This window comes from Nomascus leucogenys, chromosome 6 (assembly GCF_006542625.1).
Source record: "Nomascus leucogenys isolate Asia chromosome 6, Asia_NLE_v1, whole genome shotgun sequence".
Classification (NCBI taxonomy): Eukaryota; Metazoa; Chordata; class Mammalia; order Primates; family Hylobatidae; genus Nomascus; species Nomascus leucogenys.
In genome coordinates, this window is record NC_044386.1 from 74,809,704 (window position 1) to 74,827,360 (window position 17,657).

The following is a 17,657-nucleotide window of genomic DNA, read 5'->3' on the forward strand; positions in this document are numbered from 1 at the left end:
GATGATTTGGCTGTTTTAAAGTATGTGGCATCTTCCCCTCCTCCTTGTTCCTACTTTTGCCATGTAACTTGCCTGCAGCTCCCGCTTTGACTTCCACCATGATTGTGAGCTTCCTGAAACCACCTCAGAAGCCAGGCAGTCATTATTGCCATGCTTCCTGTAAAACGTGCAGAACTGTGAACCAATTAAACCTCTTTTCTGTGTAAATTTCCCAGTCTCAGGTATTCCTTTATAGCAACAGAAGAATGGCCTAACAGTAAGTTTAACAAGAAGAATTAAAAAAAAAATGTGGGAAGAAACCCAACATGTAAACAGGTAGAAATATATCCTTGAGGATTTGAGGGGATAGAAGAGGTGGAAGGATAAATTTTAAAAATTATATTGGAACTATAATGTACTTTCATTCAAATGTTGTTTATAATCACAATAATATCTAATAGATACTAAAGATAAAGTGGATTTGTGGTTGGAAGGATGTAACAGCATTGCTGAGTTGGGCTGGGCTGGAGGAGGGTGTGCAAGGGCTTTAGAAAGTTCATGGACTTCATAAAACAAAGTGTCCAGGTCTGCCAAACCCTGGCTTTTTGCAGAACACAACTGGGAGGGGCCAGGGCCACGGCAGATCTATGAGAGCTTCCAGAGAGAGCACTGCTCCTGCCTTGTGCATTCCTTTTGGACTTTGCTTTTTCTCTAGAAGCCTGTGGCCACTGGGCAGGTGGACAAGAGATAGTGTGCCTGCTCCAGTGCAAAGAATGGCAGCATGCTGGATCATCAAATTGATAATTTTACAACTAAAGGAATATTGAAACATTTTGGAAAAATGCTTCCATAGAACAAATTCACACTCTCCACCCCAGCGTTTCATTCTTTCCAGACCCACAGGTTTTGTTCTCTTTGTAGGAAACTATAGATGATTTTGGCTTCTCCAGCATCAACACTAATGTTGGTTTTATAGGAAACCCTGTGACGTGCACGAGGAAACATTTCAGATTATGATCATCAAGCCTGCCCAAGTCCTACACAAAGCTGATGCAAGTATATTTAAAAACAATTAGGTCCTGTTACTCACTTCTGTAAGTGCAGAATTCAGAAACGGCAAGGGAGTCTTTCATTGCCAGCTCCATGTTGACCCCCTCCCTTGTGTTCAACACCAGGCCAGAGATTAACCAGCCCAGTCCAAATGCCCTTACCCAAATTCAAGAATGCACTCCACTTCTCAATAGGCTGCGCATCCAGATAGTCACTGTTTTAAGGGGCTTACTGGTGAGAGGAAGAAAGCCTAGGTCTGTGCCCTGCGGGTAGACTGGAATAATGAAAGCGACTGTTGGGGAATGCTTTCCCTGGGCAAAAAGCAACCAGGCCAGGGTCAATGTGCATGGAAATATCAAAAGTCAATTTTGTTGGCCAGTCCAATGGTCCTTTTCGTGTAAGCCTACATCCACTGGTTTCAGTGAACTCTGGCCAGTCCTAGCTAGATGGCCAGGACTCCACTGGACTGGTTTGAGCAACCCCTGAATAAAAAACACCTGGGTGCCACGTCATAAGGACTGTATCACATGTACAAGAAGGGTGTGTGGCTTGACATACACTACTGGGGAAAAAACAAAGAAAGATCATGCGAGTAAATGCAGTAGCTGCTGAGCTGCAGGGGCCAGGTGGGGTCAAGGCGGTGGAGAGCCTACCCGGTTGCTTTCGCTCTTTGAACGGTCATTCTTTGCCTTGGCTGTCTTTTCTGCAAGCTTCTTCTGCCTTTGAGGCCCTCTTCCAAAGAAAATGTAGTTGACAAAGGCATACTCCAGAAGGGCCAGGAACACAAAGACGAAGCAGCCCATAAGGTACATGTCAATGGCTTTGACGTAGGGGATTTTGGGCAAGGTCTCCCGAAGGTGGGTGTTGATGGTTGTCATTGTCAGCACAGTTGTGATCCCTAGAAAAGAAACAAAGTGGTGAGAGGCTGAAGCTTTGCCACACTGGTCTTCACTTTTCACTTTCCTTTTATGTTTTCTCAAACAGCTTTAAGTAGTCGGAGATAATGGGTTGAATACTGCGGGGTGGCTGGAATGCAACAGAGTATACATCTTGTCATTTGGACTGCGCATCACCACTCAGAACAGCAAACTGACATCTGTACTCTGGGGAAGTGAAACCGTGCAGGGCATCTCCCTCCCCCACCCACCCCCCTGCCCACTACACCTTGCTATCACACAGGATGGAATTTTGAGAGTAGAAGAAGAGATATGTAGAGCAGGAAAAAAGAATGTGGTTTTTATGAATGCTGGAAAAAATAAAAATAAACCCAGAATTTAGCACAAACCACAAAGTGTCTAGATGAGAAACCTCCAGGAAAAAGAATGAATTTGAGGTGTCTGTGGCTGCAGAGGCAAGGCTATGAGCGAGAGCTCAGTGAGGCAGCCTGTGAGAAGAAAATAATTCCTACTACAATGCTTATTGGAAGCAAGAGGAATGAGGCAATGATTTTTAAAATTACTAGCCATGAGATCCAGTCCTGAGCTCAAAGAGAAAGAAATAGCTGAGTGAAGCTTCCGAGGGAAGATGATCTCACAGAGCAACTTCCCTCCTCAACTAAGAAAGAATCTCTACATAAGCTGCTTAGGAAATGTTTGCTCAAGTTAAGGGTTAATGATTTCATTCATCTTAAAGAATCCCACCATACTCTGGGGCAACTCATCAGATCCTTTTTTTAAATGTCGTTACGTTGAATTCTTTACATAGTATTGTATGGATGATCTCATTGTTTCCCAAATAGAGCTCAATTTGGTCTAAAACCATGTAAGGACCATGTATTGCAATTATCCCTCCTATAGCAATAGACACAAGATTCTGCACTGAATCATCTGAGGCCATAGACACCAGGAGGCAAGTCAGTGACATGCCCAAAGCTTGATGAGTTAAGTTAAGCTGAGCTTACAGGAAAGGCACGGATCACTCCCTTGTGGTAGGGTGGGATGGTAGTACTGCAGCTGACACGCTGTCTTGGGGATTGTATTTTTGAAATATTAATACATCTCAAGGAAGCAAGACAGCTTTGAGGGCTGAGCTCTTTTCTACCTATGCCACTGATACCACTGAATGTGAAGATGTGGGTGTCAGGACCCAATAAAGAGAATAGGTTCCTCTGCATTGCTTTGTCAGGCTTCCCTCAAAAAGGAGACTTTCAAAGGAGAGAGCCTAACCATAATCCTTCATCCTCAGTAACCCAAAACCCACATGACATCACTGAGGCCAAGAGGTAGTGCCAGCCCTACAGTTCAGCACTGTCCGGATATGTACTCTGGGACAGAGCCCAGGCCATTCTGCACGTGGTCCCAGCCCAGCCCTCCAGGGTAGAGTTAAATTTACTAAGCATTCCAATTTCATCCCCTCTGATTTCCCATCCTATCCTGGGAGGCAGCATCCTCATCCTCTGTGTCCTATGGGGAGGACCTCGAGACTGCAGAGCTCAGCTGGCCTGGGAATCAGCTGGAGAGCAGGCTAGACAGCCCAGTCATCCATCTCCAACACAAGCGCTCCCTCCACTGAGCTCTGAACTGCTACTAAAAGCTAAGAAGAGAATTGAAGACTTGAGAAACTCTTTTTATGTAGAACTGCAAACCATGGTTGCTGACAGAATGTATGGAAATCCAAGATGTCAGAATATTTTAAGATTCTCTTTTAACATCACATTCATGTGCACCTGGGGACTTTTAAATTTGAAAATGGCAATGAGATAATTACTGTTTACAAATAAATGTGAAAATACCACGCAAATGCTACAAAATTAGGCATTCTCACCATTATTCAAAAAGTTTGTAATGTTGTTGCCACTACCATTTTTCCCCCTTCAACGTGGATTTGGGAAGACCGAGCGCTTTGCTTTAGTCACAGCTTTGCCTCTCCTGCTGGCTATTTTGAATGGACATGTATCACACAGGCCTCAGCAGATGTCCCAGACAATGGGATGAAGGCACACAGGAATAGGTACAGCCAGCACATCTCACAGGCACTCAGCCTGGTAAATGAACCCGAGAGGGACCTGGGCTAGGACCCTGGATCCAGGCCAATTGGCACAGGCTCAGGAATCCCTAACAATAAGATTTCACAGTGAGTGCTTCAGGTCTTTCTAGTTTGGACCCACATGCCACATGAGTTCTTAGCTTAAGAGGCCAATGCATTTACTAACTCCTTCTATTGCTTTACCTGCTATGTGGGATACTGTGGATGGTGGTGTATTGTGGTGGTCCACAGCCTGTAAAGGGGAGCCACACGGCCCAGACCCAAAGCCCAGCTCTGCCTCTATGGGTCTGTAGCCATCATTTCGAGCTGTTGGAAATCTACTGGCAATGTCTGAAAAGCTCTGATGTGCCAATAAATAGTAACTGGCACTGTTAACACTAACAACAAATAATCATATGACTATCATCATTACAGAAAAATCATTCTTCGGTAGCCTCTAGGCTTCCTGGCCTTGCCTTGACCTTCTGCTCTCTAAAGGGAAATCATCCAACTGCAGTGCAGGAAATGGCTGGGTGGTGGCTTTCGTGTTTTTTTGTACATTCACCAGGCTTGTAAGTCTTTCTGTAAATTGCTAGCCTCAACTTATTTGTCATTTAGATTATGTATGAAATATTGTATTTGAAAGCTGTATTTATAAAAATGAATATGAAGTAAAAATATAATTTCTTTGCATTAGTCAAAATATTTTGTTTCTCCTCCTCATGATAAAAATAATCTGGCCTAAATTTTATCAGTATACATTTTTACCTTTAGAAGTATCAGTACTTTTGCAGATTGAGCATCTCTAATCTAAAAATCCAAAAATGTTTCAAAATCTGGAATGTTTTGAGTGCCTGCATGGTGCTCAAAGGAAATACTAATTGGAGCATTTCAGATTTTGGATTTTTGGATTAGGGATGCTCAAACTGTAAGTATAATGCAGATACTCCAAAATTAGAAAAAAAATCTGATTTTCAAAACACTTCTGGTCCCAGGCATTTTGGATAAGGGACACCAACCTGTATTCACTGAGGGTTTTGAGGGAGGCCATCTAATTACAACTTCCAACCTTAAAGTCTGGTGGTCGTTAACGCTAACAGTTCAATGTATCTGATGGTCAGACCCTGGGCAGCAGAAGCATATCATGCTGAAGCCCACAGAGCAGCTGAGGAGCACGGCTGTCTGAAGAGCCAGCAGAACAGGCCCTGAGTCCCTCCTGCGTTGGGTCCAGGTCCAACAGTGCCCAGAGCCCAAGGGTGAGCCCTCAATAGAGGCCTCTGCCGAGCCCCATCCCTCCTGCCTGTGCAGAGGCAGCACCTTTATCATGCATTTAGAAGCAATGTGTATGGACAACAGTGCAGTCCTTTAGGATGGATGCAAAAAGCACTGTGAGCATTTCAAAGCTGTGCTACAAGACTAAGTGCTTGGGAAGCGGTGGCAGGAAGGGGGATTTCTCCAACGAAAGCCCTCCAAACTATAGCTGTATCCTATGGAGCTCAGTAGCATCTTAATGGTTATGAGGGATTCCTCAATAATAAAAGTTAATAATAATGTTTGGTTAGCTTTTTTCTTTTCTTAAAAAAATTCATGGCTTATACAACATAGTAGACCAAATAACTCTTTACTGTAGTTTTACTGACACTTTAGGAATTATATGTAGTAGTTAAGGGAGAAGGTCTGGAAGTTAGACTAACTGGATTGAAATCTTTCTTCTGAAACTTGGTAATTATATGACTTCGTACCAGTTACTTAGCTTCTCTGTATTTCATTTTTGTGCTCTGTAAAACTGGAGCAATAATACTTCGTACTGTGTTGTGAATCTTCTCCAGAACAGATAACTACATGAATGGCCTTAGGAGAGAATGTGGCACCTAACTATGTGATAATTTTCAGCCTTTATTAATCCTGGCTCTTGTATTGATGATGATGCTGCTGCTGCTGCTGCTGCTGCTGCTGATGATGATGATGATGATGATGATGTTACTCAGTGCTCCTGACACTGTGTCATACTTTTTCTGAATTCACCAACTGACATTTCCCAGTGACTGTAGATCTAGACTCAGTCTTGTATTGGCAGGAGGGACAGAGGGAATGCATGTGCAGGTGTCATACTCTGAGAGCTGGATCTGTTGGGTTCTTGTCTTGCCAGACCCACAGCCCTAAGATCACAGCTGCCCTCTTGACCTCGGGGTCACCCTAACTCTAGTGAATATCCCCTTCACTCTGGCTCTCATGCCTGCCTCCCAGAGCACAAGCGTCAATCCTCCAATGTTGAAGCCTCAGCAACCCTAGCCAGCCCATGCCTTCATCCCAGCAAAGCCACAGAGGTATGGTTTGTTTATATTAATAATGCGGTGTCGTGAAGAAAAAGTAGAATCTACTTTCAAATACCTTAATGAAATTGGGTTGAATGTAACTCACTTTCGGGGTATTAACGGTTTAATACTGTAGAAGGCAATACTTTACAATTAGGGAGGGACAGAATCTGTAATGGCTGGGAAATTCGGATATGCACATTTTCAGTACACCCCACCCCTTGTAATGTCAGATAATCATGGTTCCTTGGTTCTCATATTTCACTAATTATCGCAGTGACTGGCAAATTCTCTGTAGCAGATGCTTCAGGTCGGTCTCCACTTTCATAGGCCTCTTCTAGGCTTGGGGAGGGGTCCCAGCAACTTTGTATTTGTATATTTCATATTATTTTTCTTAAAAGGGGTGCTTGAAATCGTATAAGCTAACAGCTCTGCATAATTTAGATCTGCCCCTACAAATATCTCTGAATTTTCCAAGTGAAAAGAGAAAAGAGTTTAACAAAGCGTAATCTAGTAATATATATGTATATATATATATATATATATTTTAAAGTAAAAGCTACATAAAGACTGACAATTACAGGGGAAGATCTGCAGGCTGTAGAAAAGTCCTGGAGTTTTTTTTTTCTTTTTCTTTTTTTTAAGAGAACTGTGCTTATGATACCTATTAGAAATACATAACAATTAAAACAGCACTTTCAGTTTTTTGCAGCTTTACTCTTCATAGAGTGGTTTTTTTATTCACTTAACACCCTTAGGAATAGCTACCTGATTTTCTCAAGTCATAGTTATGTGTTATTTCCTGGGAAATAAATCTAATCTTCATTACGACTATGCAAGTCACACGTTTGTCATCCATATACACACATGTACTTACATTTTATTAGAAAAGAAAACATGTTATTCAATTTAAAGTCTGGGGAAAAGTTGGCAAACAGAAAAAGGACTGGGTGTGGTGGCTCACGCCTATACTCCTAGCACTCAGGGAGGCTGAGGTGGGCAGATCACCTGAGGCCAAGAGTTCAAGACCAGTCTGGGAAACATGGCGAAACCCCATCTCTACAAAAAAATTTAAAAATTAGGCAAGTGTGGTGGTGTGTGCCTGTTGTCCCCACTATCCAGGAGGTAGAGTTGAGAGGATCACTTGAGTTCAGGAGGTTAAGCCTGCAGTGAGCCGTAATCATAATTCTGCCACTGCACTCCAGCTTGGCTGACAGAGTGAGACTCTGTCTCAAAAAAAAGAAAAGAACAGGAAAGAAGGGATAACTGGAACCCTGAATTATTATGTTTTTTTGTAAGGTACTTTGCCAGATAATGTGTTGATAATTCTTTTCCATCAATTTTTATAAGTACGATTAATACTTTCACTTTCAGGAGATAAATTCAACCCTACCCAAAGGGATAGATTGCAGATTGCCCATCAGCTCTGTACTTACGTAAATGTATTTAAATAATTATTTTGTCTACGCAGTTTCATATTAATCAGCTGAGGAGAGAATAATGTTTCTGAAACTATAAGCCTTCCCTTAATAATCAAAATGCTAAAAATAACATTGGAACCTATAATACATACTGTACATCAGCTAATAATCCAGTTGCCAAATAACCAATGGTCAGAAAAGATCACTAGAGCCTTTGGGAATCATTCAGAATTGAATTCCATATTTTAATGCTCATTAAATTGTGTAATTCCAATTCTATGCTGTAATATTTGACTATTTTTCTGACTTAAAAAAGAAGAATGCACAATTAATCAAGTCTTCTTTCTGGGCCATGGAATAATTTTGAACAGGAGATGTTAATCCTTGCTTTAAAATTAGTGTCAAAAATAGTTTTATCATGCAAATATTCTGCAAGCATATTTTCCCTTTCATGGGCATGAAGATTCATATTTGAGCCTTATAATTAAATTAACACATCAAGGGAATCGTGCGTGAAATTAGTGTTTCAAGATAAAAAGTGACTATACGGGCAATGCTTGTGTCACGATGTCAAAAAATGGTAGTTGAACTACAGCCTTTGAACTCTCTTAATACTGTAATGATATGGTGACTTTACATTTAAATATCACTTAAAAAGAGCACATACCGAGGGCAACTCTAGCAGCAGATGCATCATAATTGATCCAGAAGGACACCCACGACAGAATCGTTATCAGTATAGAGGGCATGTAAGTCTGAAGAATGAAGTATCCAATGTTCCTCTTCAACCGAAAGCTCAGTGACAGTCGAGGATAGGCACCTATGGGAAACAGACAAGGATATTACACTGGAGAAACGACACGGCAGACTAAAGAGTTTGCTTTGACTTCCATAGGTCAACAACATGCAATGGAAAAGTCCGTGAATGAAGGGGTGCTCCACCAAGCAGTTTGCTTCTGTCTGCTAGCGTTATTTATAGAAGAATTAAGAGGGGGATGATTTTCGCTCTATTTATAAGATAGTGATAAGGATGCTCTTCTAAGGCTAAATGCTCAGTTGAGAACTTGGAAAAACTTAAAAGTTTTTAGCTTAGAATCCAGAATAATGCCAAATACCTTGTTTATTCTTTAATGAATGACTATCCCCTTCTTCCTTGTAAACAGGGGAGATGTGGCTCAAGGCTTTACTGGGCAAGAAAGGCTTTTACCAGTTGTCCTTTCAGCCCACCTGGAGTTCAGCCCTGAACACAGATGTTGGAGGCTTTGCCCCTAGAGTGACTGGGCTAGCTCGGGGGCACACTGAGAACCAGAGAGGCAGAGAAGCAAGTCCAGTCCCGGAGAAAGCAGTGGTGCACACTGAGGGCTTCTGCTTCGGCCACAGAAGAGGCATTATTGAGAGCCTCGAAGAAGCACCTGTCTGCTTTCTTGCCCACAAGTCCCAGTGTTAATTCTTGGATGACATTCCACTCAACACACTTTGGAATCCTACCACCACCACCATGACAGAGTGAGAAAATATGCCATTTATCACGCCACATTCAGCGCTATATTTGCCTTTTCTGTCTTATTTTGTTTTCCTTTTTTTTTTTTTTTTTTTTGAGATGGAGTCTTGCTCTGTTGCCCAGGCTGGAGTACAGTGGCATGATCTTGGCTCACTGCAACCTCCACCTCCCTGGTTCAGGCGATTCTCTTGCCTCAGCCTCCTGAGTAGCTGGGACTACAGATGCCTGCCACCATACCCAGCTAGTTTTTGTTTTTGGTTTTTTTTTTTTTTTTTTTGTATTTTTTGTATTTTTAGTAGAGACAGGGTTTCACCATATTGGCCAGACTGGTCTTGAACTCCTGACCTTGTGATCCACCCACCTCGGCCTCCCAAAGTGCTGGGATTACAGGTGTGAGCCACTGCCCCCGGCCTATTTTGTTTTTCTTAGAGCAAGGCAAGTGTGGCCTTTGTTTCCCTCTGTTTGTTTCAATAGGCCACTTTCTCAGTTCTAATCTTCCCACTCCTTGTTTTCTGGATTCTGATGGAGCTGCCTGAGGGCCAGCCAGTGAGAACCCAATGACCCTCTCTAATCAGCAACTCTGATTGCTCCCCCACACTGGCAGGTGCCTTCTTTCTGAAGCTGCCCACACCCTAAACTCCAAGAGGCCTCACCTTTCCTCATCTCCTCCTACTCCAAGCCTGGCAGGCTCCTATTCTTCTCCTGCCCCTAAATATATGCATTCTTCAGGCTTTATTCCATGTCCCTTTCTGTGTCTGTCCCTAGATTCTTCTCTTTGGCAGTCTGATTCACTCGTATGACTATTACCATTATGCAGGAGATGAACGATTTTATCTCCAGGCCTCCTACCTTAGCATCAACCACATTTGCAGCCAGGATTATATAAAAGAGAAAAGAAATCACCAAACATACCCAGCACTTCAAGGCTGACAGTCTCAGAAATTTCCTCCAGTCTTTGTGTGTGTCTGTGTAGAATTTCTCTTACACAGTTCTGATCAAATGCATATATCACATGTCATCACAGCATAATAATTTTTAGAGTTGCTACAAATTATTTGTAAACACAATTTTCGATTCTTCCTAATGATCCATCAAATATCGACACAACGACTCTATAAATACAAATCCCTGAATGCTGTAGATTTAGGTGTTTTCAATTTTTATACAACTATAAATAGTACTCTTAAGGATATATTTGTGCAGAGCTGTTTTTCCATATTTAGACTTATTTCTTGAGGATGAATATGCCAAAGGCGGGATTGCTAGGCCAAGGGTTAAAGCTTTTGATAAATATTGTCAAATTACTTTGCAAATGTATCAAACCAATGTATGCCGCTGCCACTATTAGCAGATTAATAAAAGTGCCTAGCGTACGTTGCAAATATGACAATATTATACATTATCTCTTATAATAGTTTTTGCTAAATCCCTCGGGAAAACCTTGTCCTTTCAATTACTTTTTAAAAAATTGAATACTTCCTAAATGTTTGTCTGTTCTCTGTATTTAATCTTATAAGTTATCTGATTACTCATTTATTTTTCTCATTTCTCTTTCCTCTGATGGTTTTTACCTTTTCATTGGAACACTTTATATGCTAATCCTTGCTTGTATTCTCTGCAAGCATTTTCCCAGTTGTCTGTTGTAAACCTTGTAATGGCTTTCAGTGGACGACAAACAGATCCCTAACTTTTTGTATGCAATTACATCTATCCATTTCACTTTTTCCCTTGTGATTGTTAAAACTTGTATTTAGCCTTAGGTAAGTTCACAGTACAGATCTACCTGCAAACCTATTTTGAGAGTTGGCAATTATTTCAGTGTTTGACATGAGGTGAAAACATACATGGATTTTGGTTCCACAAACAGCAAAACGGTTTCTCCAACACCATCAGTAGAATGAGGCTTCCCTTCATATACATTTCATACAGTTCTGTTGTTTTTAGACTCCGTTTCTTGTAAATGTGGATCATGGGACTGATGCACATGCACGGGGGCCAGACCCTCCTCGAGGGCTTCGCCCTCCCGGCTCTGGGCCTTTCGCGACTTGGGCACATTCAGGAAACACGGAAATGATGCTCACTGTCATGCCACACTCAAAATCTTCTACGGTTCATTGCTTCCCACAAACATCAAAACACGCATCCAAGAATTTCAGTTTCTCCATCTTTTCCCAAATTAACTTCAGTTTTATTTTCCACCATGTTTCTGCATTAAGCATAACATTTTTTAGTCAAAGAGGTTCTCACTGCCTCAAAATATTCTTCTCTATTTCCTGCCTCTGCTGACTCACATCCCAGTTTTGAAGGTGTGTCTTTCCTTATCCATACCTCGAGGTCTTAGTCAAAGCCCCATCTTCCATGAATCCTTTCTTTCTCCTCCTTCCAAATGTAAGTAATCACCCTCTTGAATTTTTTCCTCATTATTCATATTATTATAATTATAAACATTTACCAAGGTAAGATCTTCCTTAATAAGCTGTACAGTCTCCAGGGCAGAATTTGTGAGGTAATTTTTTTTATATGCTACAATGCCTAGGTAAATGTCAAAACCATCATAGGTTATGAATAAATACTTCTGAATGCTGAATGAATGAAAATAGGAGTATTTAGTTTCTTTATGTGACTCTTCAGTAGAGCTTAATACACAAAATGCTCAACATCTTTATTGAATTGTAGCTTGAAATCCCATGGCAACTTCAATATCTTTACTGAAGTAACTTCAATATTGGCTCTTGATTTGTAATTTCACAGCAACCTCAGACCTTTCTTAGCACTTATTTGCTTCTCTTTGCTTCAGGTAAATCTTACTATAGTCCACCATGCATAGAATAGTCTCTGCATCAGTCAGGACATGTTGGCTTATGCTACAGTAACAAATAGCCCCCAAATCTCAGTAGTGTGTAACAAAAATTTTTCTTATAAAAAATATGTCCACTTAGCTCCCTCTGTCTGCAACACTGTTGGCCTCTGTGGTAGAAGAGCTATACATACTTCCCATCACATTTCTGTGGCCAGAGCAAGTCTCACTGCCAACTTTTTTGTCAGGAGAAAGGAACGTTTAATCCTCTCCCAGAGAAGAGCAGCAAATATTTTTGAATGATAATGCAATTTACTGTATCCTCCAACTTTCCATTTGCCAAGTCAACTTTCTTAAACATTATCCAAAGTACATCTTCAGGGAAACTGTGGGCAGTAGAAACCAATATTGACACCCATGCAATGCCATGACTGTACAGTCAAACAAACACTTGGAAGATCATTAGGGACCTTGAAGAAGACAATACGAAACCGATTTGAAAAACACATTAATCTCTAGAAATTCGCCAAGATACTCATTGATACAGAATTTGGAAGTAAGAAAATATACCATTTTCTTTTGTATTTGTTTAGCAAATACATTCTATTTGTTAAAAGTAGAATACCTTTGGGAGGCCAAGGCAGGTGGATCACGAGGTCAAGAGATCGAGACCATCCTGGCCAACATGGTGAAACCCTGTCTCTACTAAAAATACAAAAATTAGCCGGGCGTGGTGGCATAGGCCTGTAATCCCAGCACTCAGGAGGTTGAGGCAGGAGATCGCTTGAACCTGGGAGGCGGAGATTGCAGTGAGCCGAAATTGAGCTACTGCACTCTAGCCTGGCGACAGGGCGAGACTCCATCTCAAAAAAAAAAAAAAAAAAAAAAAGGAAAATGCCATTTCCAATCAGCAAAATGTTTAGGTATTCGGTGCATGCCCCACACATCCTAGTCTCTGAGGTGGAAACAGTAAGTGGGGCAAACAACAAAGGTGAATAAAAGCACAGTTTACCTTCCCAACTGTTTATATTATAGCTCCTGACCCATGTCAGACAGATTCATTCAGAACTAGCCTCCATAAAGCTGTGGCATGCACTATCCTGGAGGTATAAAAATATGCTAGCGCACATGGCTAAGTGATTTAGGAGAGGCTTCACGGTGTATGCACCTCTGGTGTATGAGACACTCATGGTTGAATAGGATTCCTTCAGACAGGGACGAAGGAGAGCTTTCAAGGTAATGGACCCAGTAGAGCCATTCAAGATGCCATGAGACAGAGACCTCAGAATGTTAGTCAACCCAAGAATTATCTGATGTAGTAGATCTATTCTGCTAGGCAAAGGCTTTTCCCATTTGATGTGCATCTTAAAGAGTACATAAAAGTATTTTTGTAGCTCCGGGAGACAAGGTCCTTATATTGGCAGGATGGAATGCCATGAAATATGCGGTATCTATGTGGAAAACTCCCAAGTGATCACAGCTAGGGGCTAATAATTTAAAGTTGAGAAGTAATGAGTCAGCTGCACTAAGACATCACCTTTAAAATGAAACAGAAGCTTGAATTTACAACTGAAATGCGCTGAAGCCCTGATGTCTGTGTGCCAATGCAGATGTGGTCAGGTCCCCAGGCAGATGCTCAGCCAACAGATAGAGGCACAGTCCCTGGGCACAAGTGCATTGTTCCAAGGCAGGGATTCCTTGGCAAAACTACCTAGTGAAGATGCTGATCCCAGCCCTTTCTCCCCAGATGCAGTTACCATTATGCCAAAAACACAGCTCTGGATCTCTAATCCAGCCTGAATTTATATCATTCTCTAGGCATTAATATTTTTGAAGAACTCATTAAAAATGTGAACACAGAAGGTCATGCCAGCTTTGTAGAGTGCTAAGAGCCACTCAAATGCATCTGTGAACTAATCAGCTGGTATTTTAGCAACTGCAGCAGAGCTCACTTATCACGCGTTCCTCTTCCCATCAAGCTGCCATGGTGGGGCACTCCCACTGCAGCCTGGGAAGCTTTGTGAGCTCTCACTTAGAGCCGTTCTGGGCCCATTATCATGCTATACGATTCATTTATTATCTAGCTTTTATTTTATAATGCAACCTAAAATTAAAAATAGTGTTTCCAGTTCTTACTCCCATTACTAGTCACCTTATTATATGTTCAAAAAATCCATTAAGAAAAGGAAATATATGAAATAGAAAAGAGAGAGAAGAAAAATGGGATGGGGTTTAAAAAAAAATTGTTTCAAATATTGTCTCAACCAGACAATGAGTCCTTTCTAATCCTCCACAGAAAAACCAGCATTGAGCCATATAACAGTGCAGCAAAGAACAGGGATGTTTGTTTGAAGAATCCAGCCTCACAGTTATTTGGGATACTCCTTTTTGAGGTTACTATCCTCTCTTTCCTTGTGTATAAAATCAAGGCAAGAATACCATAAGTGGCAGAAAAATTAAATTATACTTCATAAAAATTAAAAACTGTTATGCTCCAAAGCATACCATCAAGACAACCTACAGAATGGGAGAAAATATTTGCAAATCATATATCTGATAGAGAACTTATATTCAAAATACATAAAGAATGTGGCTGGTTGGGTGGCTCATGCCTGCAATCTCAGCACTTTGGGAGGCCAGGGTGGGAGGATTGCTTGAACCCAGGAGTTCAAGACCAGCCTAGGCAACATAGTGAGACTCCATCTTTACAAAAAAAAATACAAAAATTAGCTGGGCATGGTGGCACACGCCTATAGTCCCAGGTACTTAGGAGGCTAAGATGAGAGGATCGCTTGAGCCCAGGAGATTGAGGCTGCAGTGAGCCAAGATTGTGCCACTGCACTCCAGCCTGGGCAACAGACTAAGACCCTGTCTCAAAGAAAAGAATGCTTACAAAAAAGACAAACAACTGAATTTGTTTAATTGGGAAGAGGCTTTGAATAGGTATTTTTCCAAAGATAGAGAAACACCCAAAAAAGCATAAGAAAAGATGGTCAACATCATTAGTCATTAGGGAAATGCATGTCAAGACCACAATGAGATACTACACCATACCCTCTAGGACGGCCACAAGAAAAAAGACAGAAAATAACTAGTGTTGGTGAGAATATGGAGAAACTGGAACCCTCCTATACTTCCAGTAGGAATATTATCAGGCCACCACTTTAGAAAATAGTCTGATAGTTTCTCAAAAGGATGTTACCCTATATGACCCAGGAATTCCACTCCTAAGTATATGAGTTAATTTCCTAAAAGAAATGAAAACATGTATCTACACTAAAATTTATACCTGAATGTTCATAGCAGCCTTATAGCTAGTAGCCCAAAGGGGAAACAAGCCAAATGTTCATCAGCTGATGAACGGATAAAGAAAATGCAGTATATTTCTTCGGCAATAAAAAGGAATGAAGTACTGATTCACGGCACAACATGGATGAACCTTGAAAACATCATGCAAGTGAAAGACCAGACCCAAAAGACCACACAAATGATTCCACTGACGTGAAATGTACTGAAGAGACAAATCCATAGAAGCAGAAACTAGATTAGTGGTTGTCTAGGGTTGGGAGAAATGGGAAGAGACTGCTAATGGATACAGGGCTTCTTTTTGGGGTGATAAAAATATTCTAAACTTGATTTTGGTCATGGTTGTACAACTCTGCGAGTATACTAAACACCACTGAATGTGCCCTTTAAATGGGCGAATTGTATGGTATGTGAATTGTATCTCAATAGATCCGTTATAAGGAAAAAAAATGTTTACTACATGTATTTTTACTGGCAATCAAATTCACATCAACTATAAAACACACTATCTGACCCAAAGTACACACTCAATAAATACAAATTCCTTCTTTCTTTTCTTTTTCTCCTGCTTTGGTGCCTTCTCTCTTCATGATTCTGTAATCAGGGCTTTCACCATCGAGCACAGTTTTAAATTTTTGCTGGAGGTCTTAAAGGCAATTCAAAAGGATGAAGGTAGTTAAAAACTCTTTTTGCAAAAAAGATTTAAGGCAATGAATTTCTGAAGAAGTCTGTCTTCTGTAATGAGACATGTTTCATATGTCAGGAGCCCTTATAAAAAGTGATGTCACAGCAAAAAGAGAATCAGTTAAGCGCTGCCTTGGCCCTGGGTGTGAGCACGCTCTGGTCCAGCATTTTGGACTGAGAGATTAAGGATTGTAACTGGCTAGGACGCACAAGTGAATTGTCTCTAAGGATCCCTGTAACAAAAGTCAATGGGGAGAAAAGAAATAGGAATTTTTCTCTGGAATTTAAGGTCAAATTAAATCACAAATAAAAGACAGATGGTAATTCTTCCTTCTAATGTTTCATCTATCTTTTCTATATCTTTAGTAGATAGTATTTACAGACTGAATGGGCAATAATTGGATCCCAGGCTTTAGTTAAGCAGACTAAAGCCTGGAGTTCACAAATGGACTCTTAAAGAGAAAGCTGAGTGCATGTATTTACAAACAGTGTGACAGGTGGACTTTTAAAAAAATTTATAATTTGTCATGATCATTAATAAGAAAATAAAGCAGTATTTTGAAAACTGATTTTTGAAAACAAGAAAATTCACATATCTTAACTGCGATGTCTCATCATTATTCATTTTGCATCCTTCTCTTTTTCTTCCAATCTTAGCCAAAGTATTTTGAAATAAAGTCAGAATATATCACTGTCCAAATGTACCACAGAAAAAAGGAAGAGAAAGACAAACATCGCAAAATTAAAGAAGCATATTAAATCATCTGTTCTCCACATATCTTGTGAAAATCTCAATCTTTCCGTTCAAAGACAACTCTGAAGTTACGAGTAAATTTCAGATTTGGCAAAAACTGTATATCCCAAATTTTGCTGGTGAGCGGGACACATTTGCAAGACCAATACAAAGCTGAAGTTTCAATCTGTTGATCAGTGTGTTCACAGTGATATTTGAGGAGCTCTTTGATTTTTAGCTGAATATGTTTGTTGAAATAAATTTGATTCAGTATTTCTTTTAACCTGATCCCATATCTGTCTGTTATGCAAACGCTTTGCTCACGTTTTCACAGCTTGTAACTGTTACAGCCAAAGGCTCAAATACCCTGACTGAGCTTTATAGTGCTTTCTTCAACAACAGAGTATTCCGGATAAATGTTTCCTCTTTATAATGTTTTCAGAAAAATACAGAATTTCCTGAAATGAAATTTTAAAAAAGGTTTCCTAAATTTTCTTCCTTTTTACGCTCAAGTATTAGTAGCGCAAACTAAATAAGAATTACATATCGAAACAACTGGAAACTTTTCTGAAAAATATAAAGAGGAGTGAAAAACAAAACATGGGTTCGGGTATTATAGAATCTTCTGAAAACGACTGGAGAAAATGGACAGAATTTAAATAAATCTGCTTGAAGATTTATTTAAATCTGGAGAGACTTAAATGGAGAGATAACAAGCCAGTAAAAAATCTGTATCAAGATGTGGGAGAGAAAGAAAACAGAGAGAAGAGCTCCATGTTTCAGATACCTGCAGTTTTCATAAGGGAAAGATGAGAAGCTAATTAGAACATCCAAGACTCAGGGGACTAAGGGGGCAGGCACTGGATACAGAGGCCATCAAGAAGGGGGCCACATTAAACCTCCTACA

The 17,657-nt window shown here is 40.5% G+C and overlaps 1 protein-coding gene across 1 annotated transcript in view; it reads right to left on the bottom strand.

Annotated features, from left to right (window-relative positions):
* GABRB3 (gamma-aminobutyric acid type A receptor beta3 subunit) overlaps positions 1-17,657 on the bottom strand; it is a 227,023-nt gene that overhangs the window by 14,048 nt on the left and 195,318 nt on the right. The window contains exons 7-8 of the mRNA XM_030814461.1: positions 8,397-8,549; positions 1,683-1,927 (exon numbers count right to left, since the gene is read on the bottom strand). Coding sequence (XP_030670321.1) covers positions 1,683-1,927; positions 8,397-8,549 — 398 coding nt within the window. The remainder of the gene's footprint in view (positions 1-1,682; positions 1,928-8,396; positions 8,550-17,657) is intronic.